Source organism: Plasmodium inui (assembly GCF_000524495.1).
Source record: "Plasmodium inui San Antonio 1 unplaced genomic scaffold supercont1.2, whole genome shotgun sequence".
NCBI lineage: Eukaryota > Apicomplexa > Aconoidasida > Haemosporida > Plasmodiidae > Plasmodium > Plasmodium inui.
Window position 1 is genome coordinate 1,578,152 of NW_008481836.1, and position 24,480 is coordinate 1,602,631.

The 24,480-nt window shown below is 47.5% G+C and overlaps 7 protein-coding genes across 7 annotated transcripts in view; 3 read left to right on the forward strand and 4 right to left on the reverse strand.

Moving 5' to 3' along the window:
* The window catches only part of C922_00795 (hypothetical protein), a gene marked incomplete at both ends in the record, with an annotated part of 5,540 nt that extends 1,769 nt beyond the window's left edge, over nucleotides 1-3,771 (forward strand). Inside the window, 2 exons of the mRNA XM_008816407.1 lie at nucleotides 166-3,557; nucleotides 3,684-3,771. Of these exons, the coding sequence (XP_008814629.1) occupies nucleotides 166-3,557; nucleotides 3,684-3,771 (3,480 nt within the window). The remainder of the gene's footprint in view (nucleotides 1-165; nucleotides 3,558-3,683) is intronic.
* A 354-nt stretch (nucleotides 3,772-4,125) lies between these two features.
* Nucleotides 4,126-7,659, reverse strand: C922_00796 (hypothetical protein; the record flags this gene model as incomplete). Its single annotated transcript, XM_008816408.1, has 2 exons — nucleotides 4,126-4,347; nucleotides 4,588-7,659. The coding sequence occupies 2 exons, from the start codon at nucleotides 7,657-7,659 to the stop codon at nucleotides 4,126-4,128; spliced, it is 3,294 nt and encodes a 1,097-aa protein (XP_008814630.1).
* Nucleotides 7,660-9,457: 1,798 nt separating this feature from the next.
* C922_00797 (hypothetical protein) lies at nucleotides 9,458-10,485 on the forward strand (the record flags this gene model as incomplete). Its single annotated transcript, XM_008816409.1, has 2 exons — nucleotides 9,458-10,131; nucleotides 10,260-10,485. The coding sequence occupies 2 exons, from the start codon at nucleotides 9,458-9,460 to the stop codon at nucleotides 10,483-10,485; spliced, it is 900 nt and encodes a 299-aa protein (XP_008814631.1).
* A 672-nt stretch (nucleotides 10,486-11,157) lies between these two features.
* On the reverse strand, nucleotides 11,158-11,862 carry C922_00798 (hypothetical protein; the record flags this gene model as incomplete). The annotated part of the gene is made up of 1 exon (XM_008816410.1): nucleotides 11,158-11,862. The coding sequence occupies one exon, from the start codon at nucleotides 11,860-11,862 to the stop codon at nucleotides 11,158-11,160; it is 705 nt and encodes a 234-aa protein (XP_008814632.1).
* A 1,021-nt stretch (nucleotides 11,863-12,883) lies between these two features.
* C922_00799 (hypothetical protein) lies at nucleotides 12,884-14,622 on the forward strand (the record flags this gene model as incomplete). The annotated part of the gene is made up of 3 exons (XM_008816411.1): nucleotides 12,884-13,867; nucleotides 14,024-14,130; nucleotides 14,373-14,622. 3 exons carry the CDS (start codon nucleotides 12,884-12,886, stop codon nucleotides 14,620-14,622), a joined length of 1,341 nt encoding a protein of 446 aa, XP_008814633.1.
* A 382-nt stretch (nucleotides 14,623-15,004) lies between these two features.
* On the reverse strand, nucleotides 15,005-18,152 carry C922_00800 (hypothetical protein; the record flags this gene model as incomplete). Its single annotated transcript, XM_008816412.1, has 4 exons — nucleotides 15,005-15,097; nucleotides 15,297-15,457; nucleotides 15,597-15,749; nucleotides 15,899-18,152. The coding sequence occupies 4 exons, from the start codon at nucleotides 18,150-18,152 to the stop codon at nucleotides 15,005-15,007; spliced, it is 2,661 nt and encodes an 886-aa protein (XP_008814634.1).
* A 1,224-nt stretch (nucleotides 18,153-19,376) lies between these two features.
* Nucleotides 19,377-23,588, reverse strand: C922_00801 (hypothetical protein; the record flags this gene model as incomplete). The annotated part of the gene is made up of 1 exon (XM_008816413.1): nucleotides 19,377-23,588. The coding sequence occupies one exon, from the start codon at nucleotides 23,586-23,588 to the stop codon at nucleotides 19,377-19,379; it is 4,212 nt and encodes a 1,403-aa protein (XP_008814635.1).
* Between the last annotated feature and the right edge of the window lie 892 nt (nucleotides 23,589-24,480).

Consider the following 24,480-nt stretch of genomic DNA (forward strand, 5'->3'; position numbering starts at 1 on the left):
GTCCCCCATGTAGCTTCCCCCATGTAGCGTCCCCCATGTAGCTTCCTCCATGTAGCGTCCCCCATGTAGCTTCCTCCATGTAGCTTCCCCGAATTTAGCACCCCACTCATCAGTTGCTGCACACCACTCATCATTTCCTTCCCTTCCCGTTCCTCCCCATCGCAGAAGCACATATACGTGAGCAACCGACCCATATACCACAGCTACGCGACGCAGACGGTGCTGTCAGACAGTGAGATTATCTACAAAAAGAGGATCTGCAACTCGTTTTACTTTTTCTTCGATCTGCACAGGGTGAGTGACTCCTTAGCTCTGAAAATGTTGGGGGCCAGTGTGGAGAACGAACTGATTAGGGAGATGCTTCAAGTGGGGGATGAGGAGGTGGCAGATCAGAAAGAAGCAGATCAGGTGACAGATCCCGAAGTGGATATGCTTCGCATCAGCTTGGGTTCCCCCCCCAAGGAGGAAGCACTAACAAAGTTGCTACATCGAGCGAAGGAAATGATAAAGAAGAAGCTGAAGGTTCTCGTGTTTACCACCCAAATGTACACCATCTTTAACAACAAGTGTCTGCTGATTCATGCGGAGTATCCATACGACATTGTCAAGATGACGTTTGAAAAAGGAGAGTCCCTTTTTTTCCTCATCTGTGACAAGTCACTAGACATGTTCCTCGATTATTTAAAGAAATATTACTCCAAGGAGGACAAGATTCTCAAGGTGAAAAAAGTAGTAACCATCAAAGGGAAGGAACTGGCCACGTGTACTTACCTCAACTTTGTGAACCAAGTGGCTAGTCCTTTTGTCCTCGTGTCGAAAAATGAAATTAATGAGTCTTTCGGCTCTGGCATTGTGCATGTGGCCCCTTCACATGGGTTTGCGGATTACAGCGTGTACTATCAGAATAATGAGCTGCAGAAGGTGCACCTCACCGGGGAGCACTACAAGGAGGAGAAGCGGCGGCGGGGGACGGTAATGGACTGTCTCGCAGGAATGGAGAACATTGGGAAGATTCGCGATATTGGAGAAGGTGCCCACATTGGAGAAGCCACCTCCGTGGAGGAAAACGTGATCGACCAGAATGACGACCTGAAGGAGGAGTACGCAGAGGTGGTCCGCCAAAACTGCCAAAGAAACGCAGAGCTGATAAGGCGGGAAGCGGTATCGGCTAAGGGGAAGAGGAACCCTCTTCTTAGCAACCTCCTACGTAGCGGCATGGGACCCCCCCCAAAAATCAACATAAACCAGGGGGACATCCACCTGCTCCTTTACTATGCCTTTCATGACCATGTCCTGTTTCATTTCCCCTATGAACACCTCTACACATATGACTGGCGATCTCACACGCCGGTGCAGATCAAATCTCTTCTCCAAATTTACGTCGACATAGAGAAGATAAAGCAGGAGAAATTATTTTATGAGAGCATTAGGAGGATAAAGTTTGTGAATGATCATGTGAAGGACGCCTTAATAAAGACAATTGAGAATCGAAATGAGTGGTGCATCAGCAGGCAGAAGTACTGGGGGGTGAACATCCCCCTGAGGGATTTACTCCTAAGTGGGGACTCCAAGGTGGCATTCCGCCGAGTAAGCTTCTGCCAGCAGATCATGGACGTCTGGTTTGACTCCTCCGTTTCGTACCTCTACGTTATGCACATGTGCAGGCACATTCTCTTTAATGAGTACCTTAGAAGGTTGGTCCCTCATGGGAGGGGCAAAAAAGGCGCAGCTGCCTTGTTAGGTAAAACCACCCGCAGTGATGATGCCCCCTTTTTTAACATATACGATGTGTATGACGAGATGGAGAGGGCGAACGAGGGGGGAGGCCATCCGGGGGCCGCCAACGAGAAGAACCTCCTGAACGATATAATGAGGAAAAGGAAAATATTCAATCCCGAAGTAATGTATGAGCGGCTAATGAAGCGACTGAGAAGTAAGAGAAATTACTACAAGGTGGGAAGTGCCAGCCAGATTGTCCATCCGGGCAAGGAGCAAAAAGGGGGAGACTTCTCTTTCGTGAAGGATATGGGCATACACCTGTGCTGCGAGGGGGTGGACCAGATAAGGGGGTGGTTCCAGTCCTTCTTCTTTATCTACTTCTTCCTGAACGGTGTTCACAGGAGGAGGGGTGCGGTGGGGGAAGATGCGGGGCCAAATGGGGAGCGAAACGCGGATGCGACTTCGGATGCAACTGCCGACCCAGACGCCGACCCAAACGTGTCTGCCTCCCTCCCCATCAGCAACATCATCGTACATAACTACGTCGTGGATGCCAACAACGTGAAGCTGAGCAAAAGTCTCAACAATGTGGTCTCCCCCCGTAAATTGTTCCCGCAGATGGCGAGCCGCAGTAGCACTGCTGACGCCGTATCAAGTGGTGTAGCTTCAACGGGAGGAGCTTCCACGGGAGGAGCTTCCAGGGAAGGCGGTGTCACGGGGAGGAAGCCGCTAACCGAGGCAACCCAGATAAAGAACACCCCCTCAAGAAGGAACACCCCCCACGGTGGAAAATACTTCAACGCGGACATCGTGCGGCTGTGGGTCTGCTGTTACAATTTCGTGAACAGAAATGTGTCAATAAGTCCCCAAATTTTGGAAGACATAAATAAGCATATTTACCTGAAGCTTTATAACACATTTAAATTTTTACTGAACAATCTGCACGATATGGATTTTTCCGACGTGAAAGTGGAGGGGAGAGAAGACCTCCAGATGATGGACCAATATATATTGTCCAAAAAGAACGATATGATTGGATGCTGTTTGGAGGCTTACACAAAATTTCAATTGCAGCTTCTCATGAAACATGCACTCAATTTTGTTAATCGCAATTTGGCTATATACCTTGATTACTGCAAGGATAGACTGTACGTACATGAGAGGACCTCCCTGAGCAGGATAAACTGTCAGAAGATTCTTCACAGCGTGCTGGTCGACATGCTCAAGGTGCTTGCCCCCGTCGTCCCCCACTTGTGTGAGGACGTGTACGGCAGGCTGCTATCCTTAAAGGGGGAGAGGCTTGGAAATCTTCCCCTTCAAAAAAGGAAATCACAGAAGCCGAAGTCACTTTTCTTTTGCGAAATGCCAACCATTAAAAAGAGAAAAGACGTCCATTTGGAAACCCTTTTCTTGATAAGATATTTTGTGCATAAACAGATGAATACATTTTTGTCAAACTCTCTCGAGGGAATAGTTTATCTCCATTCAGACAGCGAAGAGATAATCACTCTGATAAAGCATTTTTTGAAAACGTCCAATCCACTGTCCAGTTTTAATAACCATGATGACCTTCGCTTTCTCTTTAACGTCTCCAACGTTGTCCTATGTGAAGACATAACGGAGCTGCAGAAGAGAGACCCATCGTTCCGCACGTACAGGATTCCACTTCTTCCGGCGGGGGAGGCACCCCCACAACGGTGTGAAGAGGTGGACCAGCTGTTGCGGGGGGGCCAAACTGAGGAGGACCCCTTCCACGACATGCTTCGCGCGGGGAGCGCCTCCAAGAAGGTCTACATAAGCGTGGGGATCGCCAAATCCGATGGGTCCAAGTGCAGCAGGTGAGGGAGCGGCCAGAATGAGGGGCTAACCTACACCTCCAATTTATGCCTCCAATCTACGCCGCCAATCTACGCCGCCACCCCACATGGACCCCGCTTCTCTCTTTTTACTACTCCCCGACGCAGGTGCTGGATGTACGGAACGGTCAGCCCCTTTGAAGGGGAACTCCTCTGCCCGAGGTGTCTTGGCGTGGTGAAGACATACTTCGATTAGCGTGTTGGGCGAGAAATGTTGGTGGTAAGTAGGGGGAGGATTATCCCTCCGCGGACGCGCTTCCAATAACTCGGCCACAGGCATACTTTTTTGTGCTTTTAAATCGGTTTGAAAGGTTCACCCTGTTTGGTAAATTGGTGGAACGTGTTGGTCTAACGTGTTGGTCTAACGTGTTGGTCTAACGTGTTGGTGCAGCGGAGGAGGCGGCACAGAGAACCGCTAACGGCGCGAAGGACACCCTCCACAGGTGTTCCCTACGTCCCCCTCGCCACGGACGCACCCTCAATTCGAGGCATACACCACATATGCGTTAAAAAAAGTAACAAATCGGCACACCGCGAGGGCTTTGCAAAATTACAGCGCCATTTGGCTCTCGTCTGGTGCCTGCGGCTCAGTCTGTCCGAGCAGTTCCCTTTGACTCTGCCCATCCAGCGCGTCGTGTGAATCCTGCCCAATCTGCTCACTCTGTGGATGCTTCCAATTTTCTTCATTCTGTTCGCTTTGTCCGTTTGCCTCGTTTTTTTGTTCGTTTTTTTCCGTCCTCTCTTCATCGCCGTGGCGCGCTCTCTTCCGCTCCTGACGGGGAAACAAGGGAAAAAAATTAGAAGCAAAAATTAAAAGGAAAAGTTAAAAAAATAAAGAACTTCAAATGAAGCACCGTTGACCTTGCGCACATTGCGCGGTACACCTAAGATGCGGTGCAGGCGGATAGACGATATAGGGGGGGGACGGGGGGGTCCCCAATGGGAACGAAGAAGTTATCGCCCCCCCAGCAGCCGCTCCATTTGGCATAGTGTGTCTGGCCTCCCAACTCACCATCTGCCGATTCTGTATGTCAAAATAATTTTGCAGATACTGGTACTGCTCTAGCTTTAGCTTCACCTTCCTGGTGCTTATCAGGGCGAGCTCCTTCAGCAGCTTCCTAATGTTGTGCCTCTCGAGTTCTGCGAGCTCGCGGGCCCTCTTCTTCGAGGCGTTAATAATTGTGTTGTGTATTTCCTGCATGTCCTTCTCATTGAGTATGTACGTGGAGGGGGCACTGTCCTTTGGCGGGGGGTTAATGTTGAGTGGTACGAAGTCAAGGTTGCCACCGGGGGGGAAGCTCGGGTCGTCTCTTTCGGCTTCAATCTTGGCGCTCCTGCTCATTTGGTGGTTTCCTGTATCTGCTTTAGCTGTATCTGCTTCAGCTGTTTCTGCCGCGTTTGACACTTCTGCCCCCGTCGCGTTTGCCGCTTCTGTCACAATCGGGGCTGCCCCCTGGTTGCCCGTGTTGGAAATATCCTGGTGCTGCTCCTCGGCGATGGCTCCCAGGCCCTTCGCTTCTCCCTCTTCGTGCGCCTTCCCTTCGGGGGCTCCTTCTGCAGGGATGACGTCTGGCAGCTTCTCGGCAGTCGAATTTGCTTCAGTTGGATCTTCCCCCTTTGGCTCCTCAGCTGGGGAGAGGTCTTCGCAACGGGGTTGTCTCCCCCCAGACTGTCCGGCTTGGAGACTCCCTATCTTGATTTCCCCCGTTTGAAGTTCCGGGTTTTCCCTCTTCTCCCACTGCTCTTTCTTCATGTGCTGCTCCTTCTCCTCGCGCTCCTTTACCCTGGCGACGCACTCTCGCTGTTTATTAAGAATGAAGTCTACGATTTTCTTCGCCGCGTAGGCCCCGATGTACGGGCTGATATAATTGCAAATGAAGGAGAGTAGAGACAGGAGAGTATTATTCTGTTTAAACGATTTCAACGACACATTGTTGATATTAAGAAGATTGTCGATGTCGAAGTATGGATTGGAGAGTGGCATGGAGGTGAATTTAAAGACACATTCATATGGACTTCTGGTGCCTACCGATTGACTGATTTTTTCCCAGTTATTTTTATACTTGCCAATGGCATCGATGAGTTTCTCCATCTCAGTAACAGTCCAATCGTTGGAAGGAAAGCTGTATGGTACGTTCACTTTGACGAAATTTGATCTGTTTAGGATGCTCGGGTACTTACTCGAATTGAAACAGACACTGCACCAGACACATTTATCCAGAACTCCGTAGGAGATTTTCTTGATGTTGTTCGGTTTTAGAATGTAGTACACGTGAGTGCACACCTTTTTGCAGCCTACACATGTGTATAAGTTGCTCACTGGATGCTCCGGCTGTTGGGGCTGATTTGGTCGAGATGCTTCCCCGGTGTTATTGCACTCCATGGAGTTTTTTCCTCCCTCTGACAGGGGGTTGTAATGATTTACGTCGAGGGGGCTTCCTCTACATTTTTCATTCTTTGTTTGCACATTTTGGTTTAACCAGGGGAAGATGTTCCCATGGGGGGTATAGTCCTTCATTCCGCTTGCTACCCATGGGGTGGCACCCACCGTCCGTTCTGCCTCGCCCTGCTTGCCGTACATCATGGCAGGGGGGGAAATCCATGTGTCTAATCCCCCCTGGGTATGCGGTTCCTGAGGGGGGAGAACATTCCACTGATTGGCGGCGGCCTTTCCTCTTGGTACTACTACTGCCCCCCCAGTGGTCAGTGGCTGCCCCGTCATGTTGGCATACTGACTCGCAGCGAAGCTGGCAATGTCTTCCTTTTTCTTCTTTTCTTCCGTTTCTCCGTTTTGGCTAACTCCCCTTTCGTGGCTAGCTGATCGGTCAATCTGGTTCAACGGGAGGACGCTCCTCTGGGCTGCCCCCAAACTTGCAACGTCTTGTCTCCACCCCTGATGCATACTGTTAACCGATTCGTAGGTTAAATAATCCAGTGGCGCTCCCTGGCTGAAGGGAGAGTCCCATTTGGTATGACTCCACACAGTATCACCTCCTAGCAAGCCAAACAGAACATCGATTAGCTTCCTATTCGCTCTTACACTGGAATAGCACCGTTCCAGGGTGAGTACTTCAGTTGGGTTGTTCCTATGCAGACTAATAATTTCGTCCTTCACTCGATGAATCTCTTTATCGTTGTCTGGCGACCTGGTTAGCTCCCCATTTAGGAGAGTGTAAATATGATGGAGGTCTTCCTCCACAATGTCATTGGAGTATGTCATGGTGCCTCCACTTGGCAGCTGAGTATTTTTGATCGCTGACCCGTCACACGTAGGTGCACCCGACCCACCGACAGGAAGCTTTGCCCCTTTGCTAGAGTAGCCCGGATCGAAGGTCATCGAATTCACATTTGCAAAATTCAAATTGTGGATGCTATTTTTCGTGTTAGCGGATTTTTTCTTTACGATGTTTCGCAGGAAGGTGTTCGACGGCCGCATGCAGACCGGTTGCATTTGCAGCGGCTGCTTCACTGTGCCGTCACTTGGCTCCATATTCGCATCCGCAGGGAGCTTTTCTGACGGATTCATTTGTTCAGCCTTTGCTCCGCCTTCCCCGTTGGTCGCCCCGTTCAGGGGAATACCCCCCTTTCCTTCTTCACCATTTGGCTCTATCCATTCTGCCCTGGAAGGTTCCCCCATTTGACTGATATCCACATGGTTTATCCTCACATCCGCACGGTGGCTCACGTAGAGCGAACTATTATCAATGGAGTTATTACCGGTTGGACCTTCTTCAACCTCCACGTTATTTGATTGGTCTTTTCTCTGGGGGTAATTTTCCTCAGTGTCGAATTGGCATATCCCATTTGGGTGCTCCTCCATGATGGGTAACTCTATTCTTTTGTTATCATAAGCTGTGCACGCGTTGCTGCGAGTAGGGTCGAGGGGGTCCTCTCCTGGATTGGTTTTTTCCTTGCCAGTTCCGTCCTCCTCCTGCTTCATCATGCTCGATGGTCCGTTTAACTCATCTCTCCCTTGGGTGCCGCCTTGATCCGTTACGCCGTCTTTTCCGAGTTCGCCTCCGCTTTGCATTCCCGCTTTGTCAAGGTTTTCCCCCTGGGGCGTACTGACCTCCTCGTCGTTCATCCTTAGAGGAGTCCCTGATATCGTTCCGATGAGGCTATTTGCTTCAAAGCGGCGTAGCACTTCAAAGGAGAGAATCGCTTCAATGTGGAGACCCGCTTCTAAGCAGGAGTTGTCTTACTTGCTCACCCTCTACCACGCAAGGTTATCATCCGTTGTATTCCGTTTGAGGGGAAGTTGGATTATCGCTCCCTTGAAGGCGCGCCCTACGAGAGTGCCTTCTACCGAAGAGGCTGTGCTGCTGCGCAGAGAGGTCCTTCCCGGGTTGGTTGCGCGTGAGGGGACAGCAAATCATCGATGCATCGCCGGATCCATCAATCGGGTAAACGGATGGAGGTTAACCGAGAAGGGATAACGATTAATCGGCTAGCTGATCGATTAGTCGATCCATTCAGCCGCTCTCTTGTTCCACCTCTCAAGGCTGCTTCCTCCGTTGCAAACATTCGGCATCACCCCCCGCGGGAAGAACTACACATATAAAGGACTATTTTCCAATTCACAGGTATGGTTAGGCGTCCACTTGGGAGACGCACCAATGCACATACATGTTATGGTCCTTCCCAGAAAAGGTTCCCCCCTCTGTTTATTCTACTGGATTTGGTTAAAAAGAAAGAAAAAAAAAGTGCTTCTAACTTTTCCCCCCCTGACGATAAGAATAGGTGTACTTCCTGCCCTTCCGCTGCCTCAAAAAATGTGCATGGGGGAGGCATGGATCCCCCCTCTGGTCAGAACTACAAGTAGCTGCTTCTATGCAACTTGGCTTTTCTCCCAGGTCTGTTACTTTTCTCGTTAACTGGCAGGTACAACTCGATCGTTCATTTGGGGAAGTTAACAAATAGCTGCTTGGCTTGGAATGATTTTTCCAGGGGATGCAGTTAAAATTACGACAAAAAAAGGAAAAAAAAAAAAATTAAAAACGGGTATGTTCCCTCATCAAATTGGAAATTACAAACTTTTTACAGATTAACAAATTGATCGTTTTGGAAATATTCCCCACATTATATGTATATGATGGAACATGTTGGAGAAAAAAAAAAAAAAAAAAAAAAAAAAAAAAAAAAAACCCTCTTCGGGCCAAAAAAACCCCCGGATTTTTTTTTTTTTTTTTTTTTTTTTTTTTTTTTTTTTTTAATAAGAATAGGCCAGGCAAATTTGACCAAAAAGTATTGTCACAAAATTTTCCCACGCAGGCCCCTGAGAGGTACATAGTGGTAGTAGTAGCAGTAATATAGGAGGTTTTTTTTTTTCTTTTTTTTTTATTTGTTAATCAGTTTGAAAATTGGTTCCTCCGTTTGGAAGCAGAAGAAGCAGAAGAGAGTTGGTGTCGTTCCCCCGAATTAGCAAATTAAATAAGCAGCATAGCGAGGAAGCCACTTCGGCTGGGGGGGGAGTTCACTCCGATCTATTTTATCCCCAAGAAGTTCAGTTGAGTTGAGCGGCCTTAGCAAACTTGCCATGGAACAGGTTCCTATTGTGCATACAATACACGTGTTTGTAGCGACACCGTAAGGATATTTTTGTAGGTATACCTATCTGTGCAACGTCCAAGGGGGGACAGAAGCATCACGTCTGCCAACGCGGAAAAGTAATTCGACATGTCCGCACGGCGGGGTGTTACCTGCGAGCAGCTGAACGGTTAACCCAAATTATCCACAACGCGGAAAGGGGAAGAAGCGTCGACAAAGGGTACCCACTCTTACAGGAAATCTCACAAATAGGTTCCTAGGTAGATATATGCATATATATATATATATGTATAGTCATTACGTGCTGACTTGACCCCCTTTCCCCGTGTGGAAACATGAAGCTCGACAGAAAGAAGGACTTCAAAAAAAAACTCGTCACGTGCTTCTCGCTGCTGCAAGTTTCAGACCCCATCAAGGTGATCGTCGATGAGACCTTCATCCACCTCTGTATTGTCCACAAGATTCCCATCAAAGAAGAGCTAGCTAAATTAGTAAACAGGCAACTGATCCTCATGACCACAAGATGCATCTCCACCTCCGCCAAAAAAACACATAACGAAGAGACGGCCTACGGAATTAGGAAAATAACTCATTACAAGTGCAACCACAATGGTGATAATGTGAGATGCTCTCTTGACATGTTTTTAAAAAAGATGAATAATGAAAGGAACTCTCCCTTTTCGGTGAAGAAGTTTTTCGAAAATGAGGTTTCCGTGACTCACAACTTTGACAGTGTGTGTAATGTGAGGGGGCATCCAGGCGAGGGGAAAGCATCCAAGGGGGAGGAAGCACCCAAGGTGGAAGAAGCAACCGAGGAGGAAGCACCCAAAAGGGATGATACACCCAAGGGGGAGGGCCCCCAAACAGCGGAAGCGCAAAATGATGGAGAGACCGAGTGGCAAGTCGAGCTTTCCGATTCAATGAAATGCATAATCGATTTAGTAAAAAATAACAACGAGAAGAAGTTTTTTGTGGCAACCAACAATAACGAATTGAGATCGTTCCTCAGGTTAGGCAGTAGAAAGGACCCCCTCCGCTCGCACAGCGGCGTGTGGATGCGAATGGGTACATTTCTAGGTTTGCATCTTCGTACACTTGGATATGTGTTCATTTTTCTCTCCCCTTCTTCCACCGCAGGAAAGTGTTCCTCGTGCCCATCATCTACATCAGTGAGGGCGGCGCCGTCAAGATGGAGAGCCTCTCCACGAAGAACACGAACAGGAAGGCAATCGTCGAGTTGCGCAAGATGAAGATGCTTAAGTGGGAACGGGAGCTCAGGATGTCGGAGCAGAAGAAGAACAAGGATAAAGTGAAAAAAAATGGGAAGAAAAAGAAACAAGCGAAGGGGCGAAATGGCAGGTAGATGCGGGTTGACAATCCAAGTTCGCCCCGTAAAGGGGTGCCCACGCATGTCGCGATGTATGTTGCGAAGAACCAAAAAGAGGTTTTTCTTTTTCTGTTTTTGTTTTAACCCCCCAACATATTGTTTGACCCCTCGTGCTGTTCATACGTCTGCCTCTTTGTACACACCATTTGTTACACAGGGTATTTTTTTCTTTTTTTTTTTTCTGTTGTATATAATTAAATTTAATAACACGTTTGTGAGAGTTACCATTTCGGCTAACTTTTTTTTTCTTTTTAAAATATAAAACTTCATGGAAGGGATGCACCAGAGGGTGCGGCGAGTTTACATGCACTCCTACATAAGTGCATGTACCGTCCGCGTGAGGCTACCCCTCGTAACGTCGCCCATTGGTATTATTCAAATGGGAAGAAGTTGCAAACGTGGCAGACGCGGCGTCAAGGGGAAATGCCTTTTAAACGGACGCGCAAAGGCGGAGTGCAAAACTAAAACAAAATGGACACAAAAACTTTCCACTGGAAAGGGAGGTGGACATACTGCGCAGTGGCTGTAAAAAGGACTGATGATGCGAGAAAAAAAAAAGAAAAGAAGGGGAGGGGGGGAAACTATGTCGACGTGAGGATTTTACTCTTCATGGGACAACTAAAAAGGTTCAAAAAAAAAAAGAAAAAATCATATCTTTTTTAACAAATGATTTATCAAATTTTTCATGATTGGCTGACCCCTTTTTGTTTTTTTATTTAATTTTTTAAACTTTTTAATTCTTATCATTTTTTTTTTTTTCCTCTCTTGTTCACTTTTCTGGATTGCCGCTTCTTTCTCCTTCAGGTACAACTCTCTTTCTTTCTTTTTCAGAGAAACTATGTTAATTTCTTTGCTATACACAGATTTTCCATGCTTCCCGTGCTTGTTCTTGTAGTGCTGTGTCTGGGTATCCTCCTCGCCCTTGTCCTTGGGACGTTCCTGCGATGCAGCAGGAGTGTTTCTTTTCGTACCACTCCCTTTTCCTTTCTTTCCACGTAGGGGATGTATCCCGCTGTTGTTTCGGTTTGTGATTATTGGAGAATCCTCCTCCCTTTGGTCGTCTTGGCTGTCGTCTCCTCCATGGGTAGGTTCCCTGTCTGGACCCTGCTCTTCTTCTTCCCCCTCTTGTGTGTTTTCCCCTGGCTGTGCATCCCGGTGGGCCCGCTCCGGCGTGAAGAAGAAGTCCTTTATGGGGTCAGTGCGAACTATCTCCTTCTTTGGCTCATCCGATTTCGCAAACTTTTTAAATTTTCGAAGAAATTTCTGGTCAGTGAAGTATTTGTTTTTCTTCCGAAGGTAGTTTTTATTCTTTATGTGGCGGTTGTTACTTGAAAAGAGGCTTCTCTTCTTCATTTTGGAGGGGGAACAATGTTGGCAGCTGGGGATTGGCGAAAACACAGGTTACAAGCTGCGGATTGGAGAGGGCACTTCATTTTACGTTATCTTGTCGTATTTTCCTGTACCTTCTTGAGTTATCCCTATTTCGTTTTACCCTTTTTTATTTCTTAACCTAGGTGATGAAAAAAATTTCAATCTTCTGGCGAGCGCAGTGTCACTCCTCTCTTTTTGTGCATCATGGCCGTATTTTTAAGCACAGTGGTTTGCTCCAAATTTGGGGTAGGATTGCAAAAATTGTAACTACTTTTCACCAATTCAGCAGTTTATAAAAAAGTAGCTCTTCCTATGTTTTTGCCCCCTCTGGTGGGAAGAAGAGACGTTTCGTTTGAGGCCGTATGCCAAATGGGAAAAGTGGGAAATGATAAACTCAACAATGGGTTGCTTTTTTTTTTTTTTTTTTTCTGTTCATACGAAATGGGTACCTTTGCCTGACCCTGCAAGGTAAAAAAAAAAAAAGAGTCGCATTTGCCACGGCGACGGTTACAGCAAAGTGATCGGCACAAACAACCGCGTGGTGGATTTATTTGTTTTATCCTTTTCTACAAAGTGTTTGTTTAAACGGGCGGGAAGAGAAAAAAAATGGAAGAATTACCCTGGTATGCATTAATTTTGCTGGATAGCTTTTTTTTCTTTTATACTGCCGCTTTTAAATCAAGTGCAGCGAGTAGTTTTTCCTATTCACAAAAGTGGGAGAGACTGCATACGGAAGCAACTCTCTGTCGAATGCCGCAGCCCCTGCATCTGCCAACAGACCAGAGCACAACTATCATCCGTCCGGGGATAACAGAGTGAGGGTAAACGTGGAGGCAAAGGAACAAAAAAACAAAGAAAAAATTCCCCCGTTTACGAGACAGCAGCGAAACCAAATCGGAACACTCTCCCTACGGCAAGTCGAACCAAACTCTACTGCGTGTCATTGGGGGAGAGTCACCAAAAAAAAGTATCATTCTTTACAAAATGACAGATTGATGTCACCATGGAAGGGAAATTTTCAATGCAAAGAAAGGCAGCCGTGGGGAACAAAAAATCAACGGATGGTAAACATGTAATTAGAGGGACGCGAGAAGGTGGTTCTCACAAGGTGGAGAAGGAGATGGGAAAACAGAAAAGAAGACCAAATGGGGAAGGAAAAGGGGCAGAGGAGACGGAATGGGGCGCAGGCAGCAACCGGAAGTGTCATAACCCCCTAACGAAGGGGAAAGCAGCCCATCGCAGGTTTAATAGTAGCATGTTCCGAAACAGTCATCGAAGTGGCAACATGCGAGGAGTAGCTGGAAAGGGAAAGCACCAGGGTGGTCTCTATGGGGGGGGAAGAAAAAGCAGAAATGGCGCAGAAAGGTGGTACCCCTATGGGGGGATATCCGTTGGGGACGCGGCCAATCAGTATGGTAATCATGCCACCATGGAGGGGGGCAGCGAGGGCGGCGGCCAAGACGGCAGCCAGGACAATGAAAACTCCCCCCACACATTTAGAGACGCGTACTACTACGACAACGACAGCTCAGCGGCGAGCGAGGGAGAAGCCCCCATGGGGCAAATGAACCATGCAGAGGAGACAAGTTCGAAGCAGCCCCGTATTAACAGTGACCAGCAGCCCACCATGGATTACGTGGAGTATATGAATCATCTCAAAAAGGGAGAAGATCCAAACGTTGATAAGAAAGACACATTGGACTCCTCCGAAGGGAAGGAAGAGGTTGGCAGGGACGCACCCGCTGATGAGCATCACATGGCAGCTGGTGAGCATGAAGAAGGCGTTTTTAAGATCTTCCTTCTGTTCTCCCCCCTCGCTGTTACAAGCATAAGAAACAGAAAGTGCGTTATAAATGCCGATGAGCACATGTCATTTCTGGAGAAAAAATTGGAGACTGTGCAAGATTTAATGTCTGGTGCAAGGAGTGCAAAGGAGAAGGTCTTCCTCAGGGCCAAAGTGGAAGCAATAGAAAATAAGCTCAGGAACGTACGGCTGGATATTCTTTTTTTCACTTTGCTATGTTTACGAGACAGTATTCTTAACAAAAAGGGTAGGCTGCAGATATATGTACATACACTTAACGGGTTACTAATTTTTGTGTCTCCATCATTTCGAGTGCCTCGAAGTTTTTCCCTTTTTAAGAAGGTCATGTTAAATCTGATGCTGCGGAATGTCGTGCTCGACCCGGACGGGCGTCCCCTCCTGAAGGTCCTGCCCCACCCGGTCAAGCGCTACGTGGGGTCCTCCGTGTAAGATGCGGGCGCCAGAGAGAAAAAAAAAGAGAAAAATAGGAAAAGAAAAAAAAAAGAGACAAATAGGAAAAGAAAAAAAAACAGACAGATAGGAAAAGAAAAAAAAAGAGACAGATAGGAAAAGAAAAAAAAAAGAGGGACATACAGGGAGAGAGAGACAAATAACTTGCAACTGCCGTCACGTGGTTAGTCGCGACGCTATCTATTTTGTGCTCCCCTTTTTTATCTGCCCCGTTCAGGTGCATTGGAATTTCAAACATGGGTTTTCCCGCCGATGTTAAAAAACTATCGAAGAAGATAAAGGAGACAAAAAACGACTATTCATTTTTCCTTTCTCTGTCCGCCGCCTTTGATCTGACACACTTTATCGAATCCATTTCGAGAAACGAATCTGAGTGTTTCCCCTTGGACTATGTCATCCGCGTGTCTGACCTCCCCCTGTCCACAGTTGCGATCTGTTCCAAGTTGACGCATTTTTTAAATGACTAATTTGTCTGAGGAGAGGGGTGCACATCTCTCAGTTGGAGTCTCTCCTTAGGATGATCCGATGGGGTGGAATGTCCTCTGGGATATGGCACCCCATCTCAGGGGAATATATACCCCCTCTGTCCTCTTGTTGCTCCTTTCCTGTTTTTGTCTGGCGCAGCCAGCCCCCGTCGTCAGTTAAAATTCTTCCGCTTGAGCTCCTCGAAGGGAGTTACACGACTAGCGATGTTCACTGAAGGGGAGATGCAGGGAATGGGCGCCGGGGTCACCGCGGATGAGGGAACACAATATGTTACACATGTTACATAGGTTCATGTGTGCGAATTTTTGCGCGCACTTTTGGGCGGACTTTTGCGCCCACTTTGGTCGGCCCCTTTTTTCTTCGTCATTTGTTACCCCCGAAGAGATGGTAGTCTTCTCCCGATTCTTCCTCTGATCCTTCCTCGGAACTGTCCGCCGGCGGATTGTCCAAATAGGCCTAAAGGGGAAGCGCGGGCATGGGGAGAGGTGATATAGCGGTGAGGAAGACATGGCAGTGAAATGGTCCCCAAGCGTTACGATGGTACATGAGGAAACAGTCAGCGGAGAAGGCAGACTAGTGTGTGGAAGGAAGGACATGGATGTGCCTCTATGGATACTCTTCTTTTTCTCTCTTCTTTTTTCTTTCTTTTTTTTACTTGTTCCCTCTGCAGACAGCCGAGCAGAAAGTGGCTGACAATTTTGTTGTGCACGTCCAGAGGCAGATCAGCGAACTTTCCCGTGACAAAATTGATAAAGCTTTTTTTTTCCTCGTGTATGTAATTCGCCAGTCGGGAGATGCCTCTCCGTTCTTCCACTCCTGTGAAGGGGCAATATGGAGGGGGCAATTTGGATGAAGCAATTTGGAGGGAGCAATCCCCAATCCCTCGTGGGTCAGCAGACGTGACGGAAATAATATGTGCCATGCTTCGTTCGCGCGATCGGTGGAGGTGGCATACCGAGCAATTTGTGGGGGAGTTCCTCCATCAGGGGTGCGCTTCTGTAGCTCTTGAGGGGGGCGCCGCTGTAGCTCCTGAGGGGCTTCTCCTTGGAGATGGTTTTATCTGGCTCGTGGTGGACCCCCTCCAGGGTTCTGTTAGGGGCGAGGTTCGCTGAAATGGAGGGGAAGTTGTGCAAGGTGTATGAGGAGGGAGGTACGTAGGGGCGTGCAGATGGGTGTACAGACGGGCGTGCAGATGGACGTGCAGATGGAGCTCCGCTTCACCGCTCAACCGCGGAGTTGATGCTCTGTTTGTGTTACTTCGCGTCTTCTGCAACTGCCCCTTGAGGATGTCCTTCTTCCTGGTGAGCGTGTCAATCTGATGCCCCAGTTGTGACAGGGCATGCAGGTCCCGGGGGTTGGCTCTCCTCTTTGCGTAATTGAGCGTATCGATTTCTCGCTGAATGGAACATATTTCCCTCTGGACAGTGATACGAGATATAGGCACAGCGTCCAGACTCTTCCTGTTGCTAAAAATCTCATGAAAGCTCTGCTTCTTCTTCATCTCCACTAAGTGTTCAATTTGCCTTTCAGTATAACGAAAGTTTTTTAGGTCTTCAATTTTTTCTCTCAAAAAGTGATGGAAATTTTTTAAAAATTGTAAATCGATGGAAAATAACTTAATGCAGTTATATTCGTCCACGCTGAATTTCTGATCAGATATATTCCTCAGGTCACAGAGGAAGGTACTACTACCAGGATAGGAGAGGGAAGCATTATCATGCGATGTTACTTCATTTATATTTAGCCTCTTATTTTTAATCATCTGATTCTTCATTCGGGTGAAGAAGAGTATATTTTGCATGTTGTCCAAATGGGCTAGTTCAAATTTCACGTTTGTGTGTCTGTCGACGCAGAAGTAGTTTTCGCTCTTTACAACGTTGGTTATGAAGAAGATTTTTTTCTTAACGTTTTGGTTTGTCGGGTTACTTGTTGTGTTGATTCCTTCCTCATTGGGAGGGTTCACCTCTTTCGCGTTTCTCCTCTGGTCCGTGGGGGCACTCTTCCCAGGGGCAGCGGTGCTGACAAGCGGGGTACCCTCAACGGGGTTGCTTCCCATTCGATTACTGGCAACCGTGTTACTGCCAACGGGGTCACTTTTGATTCTCTCCCCACCGGCAAGTCTAACCATCAGATTCACATCGTTAACCTTCACCAAGTGACCAATGACATGGTAGACAAAATTGATATGCTCACTCATATCTAGGAGGAATGTTTTCTTTAATTGAAAATAAGTAATAATCTCGTAGGTCATATATTTATATACCTCTAGTTTAATTTTTTTCTCTTCTTTGTAAAGTTGTATTAACCGTTCAGGTGTTTGTGTCTCTTTTGCAGAAGGGTCTCCCTTTCCTCCGTATGGCTCAATTGGGTCTTTCGAATCGTCGAAGAGTTTATTCCCTTCATGGTAATCCTCTGTGAGGCTCCTACTTGGGGTGCGGTGTTCTCGCTTATTCTTCTCACCGTCGCGGCTGTAGCGGCTATAGCGGCTACCTCGACTGTCGCCACTCTCACCGCTATCCTCAGGGTCGGAACCCTTATGACGTAGTGGCTGTTTACTATCATACAGGTGGGACCCCTTCCTCAGCACTTTCTTTTTCTTATTCCAGTCTTCTCTTTTTTCCCCCTTATCATTAGAGGATAACTCGTTCCTCTCATCTGACGTGATCATGACATCGAAATTGTTGCTAAGTCCCTCCTGTGTGTGTAGGGTTTCCTTTTTCTTCACTCTCTTCTTTACGCTCTTCTTTCTACGAGAAGAATCGTCTGACGGGGAGGAGTCCTCCGTGTCGTTGCAGACTTTGTTTAAGCGCCTCCCCTTAACGCCGTCTCCTTTTGTGGCACCCTTCACTCCATCAGTTTGGTAATCAAGCTTCTCCTTTTCTTCCCGCTTGGTTGCCTCTTTCTCCTGCACCTGGGACAGAAAGGAATCCTTCCCTTTTTTGAACTCATCATGTGCGTCACTTCTGTGTAGGTTTTTCTCCACGACAGAACTCGCAGTGGTACCTCCCATTCGTGTCTTCACATTCTGTTTATTTTGTTTCTTTCCGGTTGTTGCCCCTTCTTTTGTGGGCCTACCCGACACGTCCGCTTTCTCCATCGGGGGGGGAGCAACTTTCTTCTTCGCCTTCCCCAGTGCAGCTTTACTACCCGGAGCAGGGACAACTGATTTCCCCCCATGGACAACATAGTTGGCGTCATCGTCCTGATCTGTTCTCTCCGCTTGCGACTGGGGCTTCACCTTTTTTAGGAGAATCCTCCGATGTTCCTTTATCATATGTTCTTCATGCCTCTTCGCGAGGATAAGTTCTCTTTCGTATTCTGGGAGGTCCTCCAAGTTACTCATTTCGTCTTGGCTGTCCGAGGCGTCATTATTGTCAGGGGGGCCCTCATCTAGGCCGCTCTCCTCGCAACTGCTTCCTCTGTTGGGGCCCCCGCCCTCCTCGCTTCCAACGCTTCCCTGTCGTTCATCTTTTTTCCTCTTTTTTTTCTGAGCGCGGCTTTCCTTCTCCATTGCGGATTCATTGGGCGACGCTTCTATTTTCAGGGGAGGAGCAAATGAGGGGGGCAGCTGGCCCGAGGGGAGGAATCAGGAAAAACAAATCGTTACGAGTGTTCACCCATGGGACGTGCTCATCCTGGGGCTCCTCTCTCCATGTGGTCGCCGGACAGTCGGTTAGACGGTCACTCTGTTGGGTTCTGTCAATCGGGGGCACGTGGGCTGGGAGGAATGCGGCCTATCAAACAGGCTTTTCTCTTGTTGCTTTTTTTTCCTTCCGTTTCATGAACTCCGATCTGCCCTGTTAATGCGACTCTCCCACTACTGTGCCTCTATACACGGTGTACCAGTGTCCCGCAGAACAAAATGCCAACGCAGCACCTCCACGTTCGATTTGCCCCTTTTGTGCTAACAGCTTAAGGGCCCCGTCACGGACTGCAGCGGGAAGCGGTAGTTGCTTATCACTTTAATCAGGGAGCATTCCAACGGGGGGATCTTTTTTTTAAATGGTTTGACCGCAGCGGTAATTATTTTATTTTTTTTTTTTTCAGCTTAACTTTGCCACAAAGAGGAGAAAAAAAAGCGTTACCATTTTATAGTGGCAACATGGGGAGGGTGACCCATGGGGGAAGGACCGCCGAGTCGCCAGTCATTTTCACAGGGTCGTATTCGCTACTAAACTGAAAGTTTTTTTTTTCCTTGTAGGGGTGCCACGCATGTCTTCCAACCAGTGAGCGATAAAGCACAGGAGAGTCACATCGAAGCAAAAGAAACGTACGTCGCGTGTCCCTTTGCGAAGCATTGAAACAATTTTAAGGGGACACACTTTGCTAATTAAACAAAATGTGGAGCTGTGCAGTTGTCCTGTTGTGTAGTTGTGGAGTCAATCGAATTATGTCATCATATGGGAGATGAACGACAACACATGCAGGGGCTTCGCACTGACGACGCCAAGGCAACTCGTTTGGGTTGCCTTCCAAAAAGGTATGCTCATGAAAAAAAAAAAAAAAAATTCACACCGAATGACAAAAAATTTAACAAATAGGAAATACGCTTGTGGTTAAAAGGAAAGGAAAAAAAAAAAAGGACCCCGTGTGGGCAGCTATGGGTATGTGTAGTGTGACATTTTTTTGCTTATTAGGAAGAGGTCTCACATGGGTGGTGTCTGCAGTGAGCGGCGTGGTGAGCCCACTGGGTCACTCGCCGCCACACCCATCGCTTCAGCTGCCCCTTCCCCCCCTAGACGTAATATTTAACAATGTGGCTGGAGCGGAGAACCGTCCTGAAGATGTTCACAAATTCAGTGCACTCGTCAGCCGCCTCGTCTGGCAACCCCTGGGAGACTAGCTTCTGCCGCACGGCACTGAGAAGGTAATTATATTTGTCCTTCCACTTGGCCGCTTCTTTGGACTTTTCCTCCTTGGTAAGTTCGATAAGGCTATATTCTTTTTTCTCTTCTTCGTCTTCCATTTTGAGCAATTCGATGATTTGGTCTGTTTGGGGGGAATCCTGCTCCTCGGCTAGGTTTAGGGGGAGCGGCTCCTGCTGGCCGGGTTGGCCGGGTCGGCTATCCTCGCCGCGTTTATCGCGTTGACCGTCTTGGCCGCGTTGACCGTTCCGGTCCATCTCCCCCTTCTTATCGTCCTCACCGGGTTGGCTTTTTCCCTTCATGGTGGTAATTTCCTCCCCGTGGAGCAACCCGTTGTGGTTGTGAGCGTCGAGAAAATGCGGGACCTTCTGACCGTTGGTCAAAATAGAGAGCTGTGAGATCTGGAGCCTCTTCTGCAAGATATTATTGGAGGTGTTCAGAGGAAGCATCAAGGAGAGTATCATGAGGGACTTAATTAAAAAGGGGTAATTCTGAGGGTAAACAAGGTGGATCCTCTGTTTAGCAAAAATGGGAGACTCCAGAAGGAAGATTAAATTATCCAACTGATGAAAGAAGTCCGAATTGAGGTTCAATAAGGACAAGTACGAGCAGATGAGGTAAGCCAGCTTATATTTCTGCAACCATAGAAGGAACGAAATGGCAGAAATTGGGTTCCTCAGCCAGGCAATCAAAATGAGAGAGAACAAAGAATAGTGTTTCTTCAGAAAGAGGGCATTTCGTAAGTACTTAGTCTCCTCTGATGTTAGAAGCACCCAACTTAACACCTGAATAAATTTCGTGACAAAGGGTATCTTCTCTTCACTGATTAGAGAGTAGCAGAGGTAAGCAAAAAACTTCTTGTTGTTGAGGCAGCGTGATATGTGCTGGACGATGATTTTCCCCTTGTGAATTAGAAGGTGGTCATCGTTTCGAAAGAGAGCAATCAAACTGTTACTGACTTGCTCGTAGAAATGGAACTTATTTTCCACGGTAGAACACATAGCGGAAAGAACCGTTAGCGAGAGTAGTACCACCTGCTTGTCGTTGTTTCGGAGACACTTAAACACACAGGTGATTATTTCATCGTAATGTTTTTTTATGACTTCATTTTTGTACATAAGCATTTCTATCAGCCACTGAAGACAGATGATCACTGGGTATATGCTTCGCTTGTCCAGGTTGTCCTGGAAAATGTCTTCCTCAATGTCCGAGGGGGGGTCAACGCGGCGGCTTGCAGCTCCCTTCCCGTTTACACCACCGCTTAGGTGCGCCTCTCCGTCTGCGCCGGACCCTCTCACTGCACCCTCGCCTGAACTTCTGACTGAACCTCTAACTGCCACCTTGACTGCCTCCTTCACTGCACCTGGGCCCTCCCCCTCGCTGACGTACCCGTGGGGGCTCCCCCTCTTGGCGAGCTTCCTAATGTAGTATGCCTCCGTCTTCAGAGGATCCAGCAGGGGAATTTTCTTCCCCCTCAGTTCGCTCATCAACCTTTCGTGCTTCTTCAGGAACTTGGCGTTGTAATTGTTTTGCCGGGGAGGGGCCTCACCATCCTCCTCCTTATGCGGCTGCCTCTCATTACTCTGCTTCTCCTTATGCGGCTGCCTCTCATTACTCTGCTTCTCCTTATGCGGCTGCTTCTCATTATTCTGCTTCTTCTCCTTATGGTGCTGCTTCTCCATCTGCTGCTGCTCCCCCCTTTGCTGCTCGTCCGTCTGGATGCCTTCGCCATCGACGCAATTGGGGGTCGCGTCCGCCCGCACCCCTTCCTGGCCACTCTCCGTCACAGGGACGCCCTCTTTGCTTCTCCCCTCGTCGGAGGAGTCCCCCTCCTGGTAAAACAGGTTGTACGACTCGTAGCTGAAGGCGTCGCTTCCTACACCACGCGCCCCTTCTGGCAACAGGGGGTCGTCTGCAATGTCTGCTCCGTCTGCCTCGTCTGCACAATCTGCTTTATCCGCTTTATCTGCCTCATCTGGCTTGCCGGATACGCTGCCCTCCCCCGATTCGCTCCTGCTCGGTTCGCACCCCGGTGGCTGTCTCTGGCGAGTGGGGTCCTTCCCTGGCTCTCCCCTCCCCTCCAGGGTGTGATCACTCCCTGGTTGACTTCTCCTCTGCGGGGAGTGCTCAGCACCCCCTTTGGCGCGCCTTCTCACCTGGAGCGATTTGCTCCTGCTCTGGTTGATTTCTCGTGGTGAGTTTGCTTCGCTCGCGGGATGGGCCTCCACAGAGTGCCTGGCGTCTCCCGTTCGGTTTGTCGCTCCCGCTTCGCCCGTGTGGCTGACTTCAGTCCGACCAGAGAGCTCCACCTTACTGAGTGTGCTGCATATAATGGAACACACGAGCCTTGTCAAAAGAGGAGCGCACTTCATCTCCGAAAATTTAATAAAACTGATCAGAAGCTCACTACACTTCCTAGCAGTGTAGTGGATATCAAAATGCAGATGAGCTGTGCAGGCGATGATTCTTTTAATCAACTCGCAAATGAAGAAATTATTTTTCTTTGCATTTCTATAAATGTCATAAAAATGGACATTTAAAATTTGAATAAAATGATAAAGCCAAAGTAGACATTTATGTTTTATAATCGTGTTTTTGTGAATACAAAACTCAAGAAAAATAAAAGCAATGTGTTTAAAAAATGACCTGACTTGTTCATAATTTGAAGTGATAATTTGATCTACATATAAATCGAGACATTGATTTGCTTGTCTTTGAATATCTCTGTTCTGATCTGCCAACATAAAAAAAAGATCACTAATGAAGAAATGGAAATACTCAAATAAGTTAACTGTTTTGATGTTCTGAAAGAGAAGAAGCCAAGATAGGATAACCTGTCTCGCGTTTGAATTTTCTATGCCAATCCTTTCTTTCAAAATGAAAATAATTTTGTAAATATTAAAAACATTATTGTATGAACAAGTCAGGTCTTTTAATAAATTGTCAAGGAAGGCTCCTCCACTTTTGACATTTGGACAAGAATCGGAAAAGATACGAAAGAGACAATCAAAAATATCTTCGATATGATAAAAAACGACACTTTTGGACACTTTGCAAAGATTGTAGAGACTTTCACACACATAATATCTGACTTTGGAATCCGGGTCACTTAGGCATGATACGATTAACTTCAAGATGGCAGAGAAGTAAAATTTTATTTGTGTATCTACCGTGATCGAGATGAAGGCCAAGGCTATGAGTCCTCCACACCTTTCCGCGGGGTTTATGCTTTGGACAAATTTTTCCTTCAAAAAATTTATTATGCTGATCACTTTCTTGTTTTGGTATTTATTCGCGACGTTCTCTATGTCAGCGTCGTGTTCATACAATATTTTGTTCACCTGACTTAGCTGGCTCAACCCGTTTGATCTGCCTAACTTGTTCATTTTTTTTTTTCTTCTTTTTTCTATTTGGCTCATCTCTAAGGGCGTTATGGCGGACATCCCCCGGTCATACTTTCCGTTAAACAGACCCGTTGACTTCCCGATCGCCGAGTCAATATTGCAGTTCTCTTGGTATTTCTCCAGGAGGAGTTTCTTGATTATTTCGGACCCCAGGAGGAGTTTCTCTTCGCTTGGCTCTTTCAGCAGGCTGCTCATCTTCTCCACTTCTCCGGATTTTTTTTTTTCCCGATGGTTGTTGTCCTGTCCGATGGTCACTTTGTCGATTCTTTTCTCCTGTTCTGCATTCACCTCGTCGGTTCTTTTCTCCTGCTCTGGATTAACCTCATCGATTCTCTTCCCCTGCTCGGTGTAGTCCCTAAAGTAGTGTTCACTGTTTACCACGTCCACCTCCGTCTGCGAATTGAGCCCCTCAAATGGGTGTACATCCTTGTGCGCAAAATTGCTGTATTCATCTGACACGCCTCCATCTTGGTCACACTCATTGAGTATGTAATCTACCTGCATTTGTTCATCTTCCTTTTCCTTTAGCAGGAGAAGTTTGACCACCTCAGCGATTTCCTGGGCGCCCTGTTTCCTCTTCTCGTATGTTTTGTCTCCAAGCAATTTCTGGATGTTCACGTTGATTATGTCTTCCTTGGCCTCATTTTTTTCGAGGCCCTTGATTAGGCTGAGGAACATGGTTCGGAGTTTAGGGCTGGTTCCCCGCTGACTTCCACGGGGGGTAGGGGCTTCGCTGAGAGCGTCCCGCTGGGGAAAAATCACCCCGTAGGAGGTGCGGCGCGCCCAGGGGGACTACTTCTCTCCTGTGATGTCTTTGTAATAGCTCCCCAAGTGCTTTGTGGAACTTTCCAAACTGTCATAGGGGTGAGCTGCCTGGCCGTGGTGGGATGCTCCCTATAGGGGGATCCTCTCCTTAGGGGGGGAGTACATCCAGGGAGGAAGAAGCAATTCCCCCCAATTTAAAGATGTATTCACAGAAGCAGTTACGCAAATGGGTTGGTCAGTCACAGGAAAGCACACACTCTGACATTTGCAAAATACTAAACGGAGGTGATTAATCCTGTAATGACTTCACCTGCTTATTATGTCGCCTTCATATGGCATATCACAGGATGAAAGAAAAAAAAAAAAGTAGAAGAAGCATAAGAAGCAGAAGAAGCAGAAGAAGTAGAAGAAGCAGAAAAAGTGGAAAAAAAATTAAAGCAAAACTCGTATGGGGAAAATCTACACCATCGAATACGCACGATGCGAGAGGGAAGTTACTAAACGAAACAAAGTACCAATTAAAAATGAAGAAAAAAAAAAAAAAAAAAAAAAAAAAAAAAACTCAATTTTGTACTCCTTCGAAATTGTTAAGCTTTGTAAGGAAGTCAACCCCCATTGGAGAGGCACATCTCCAGCGAAGAACGAAGGACGAAGCAGGGAGCTCTTCTCACGAAGATCTTCAAACAGAACTCTCCGCACAAAGCTCTTCGCGCGAAGTTTGCTGCACCAGTCCGTCGGCTTGGACTGTTCCGAGGGGCTGCGTCCCATCGTGTTGTATGCCGCGACGGGGAAGGCGAAATTGACT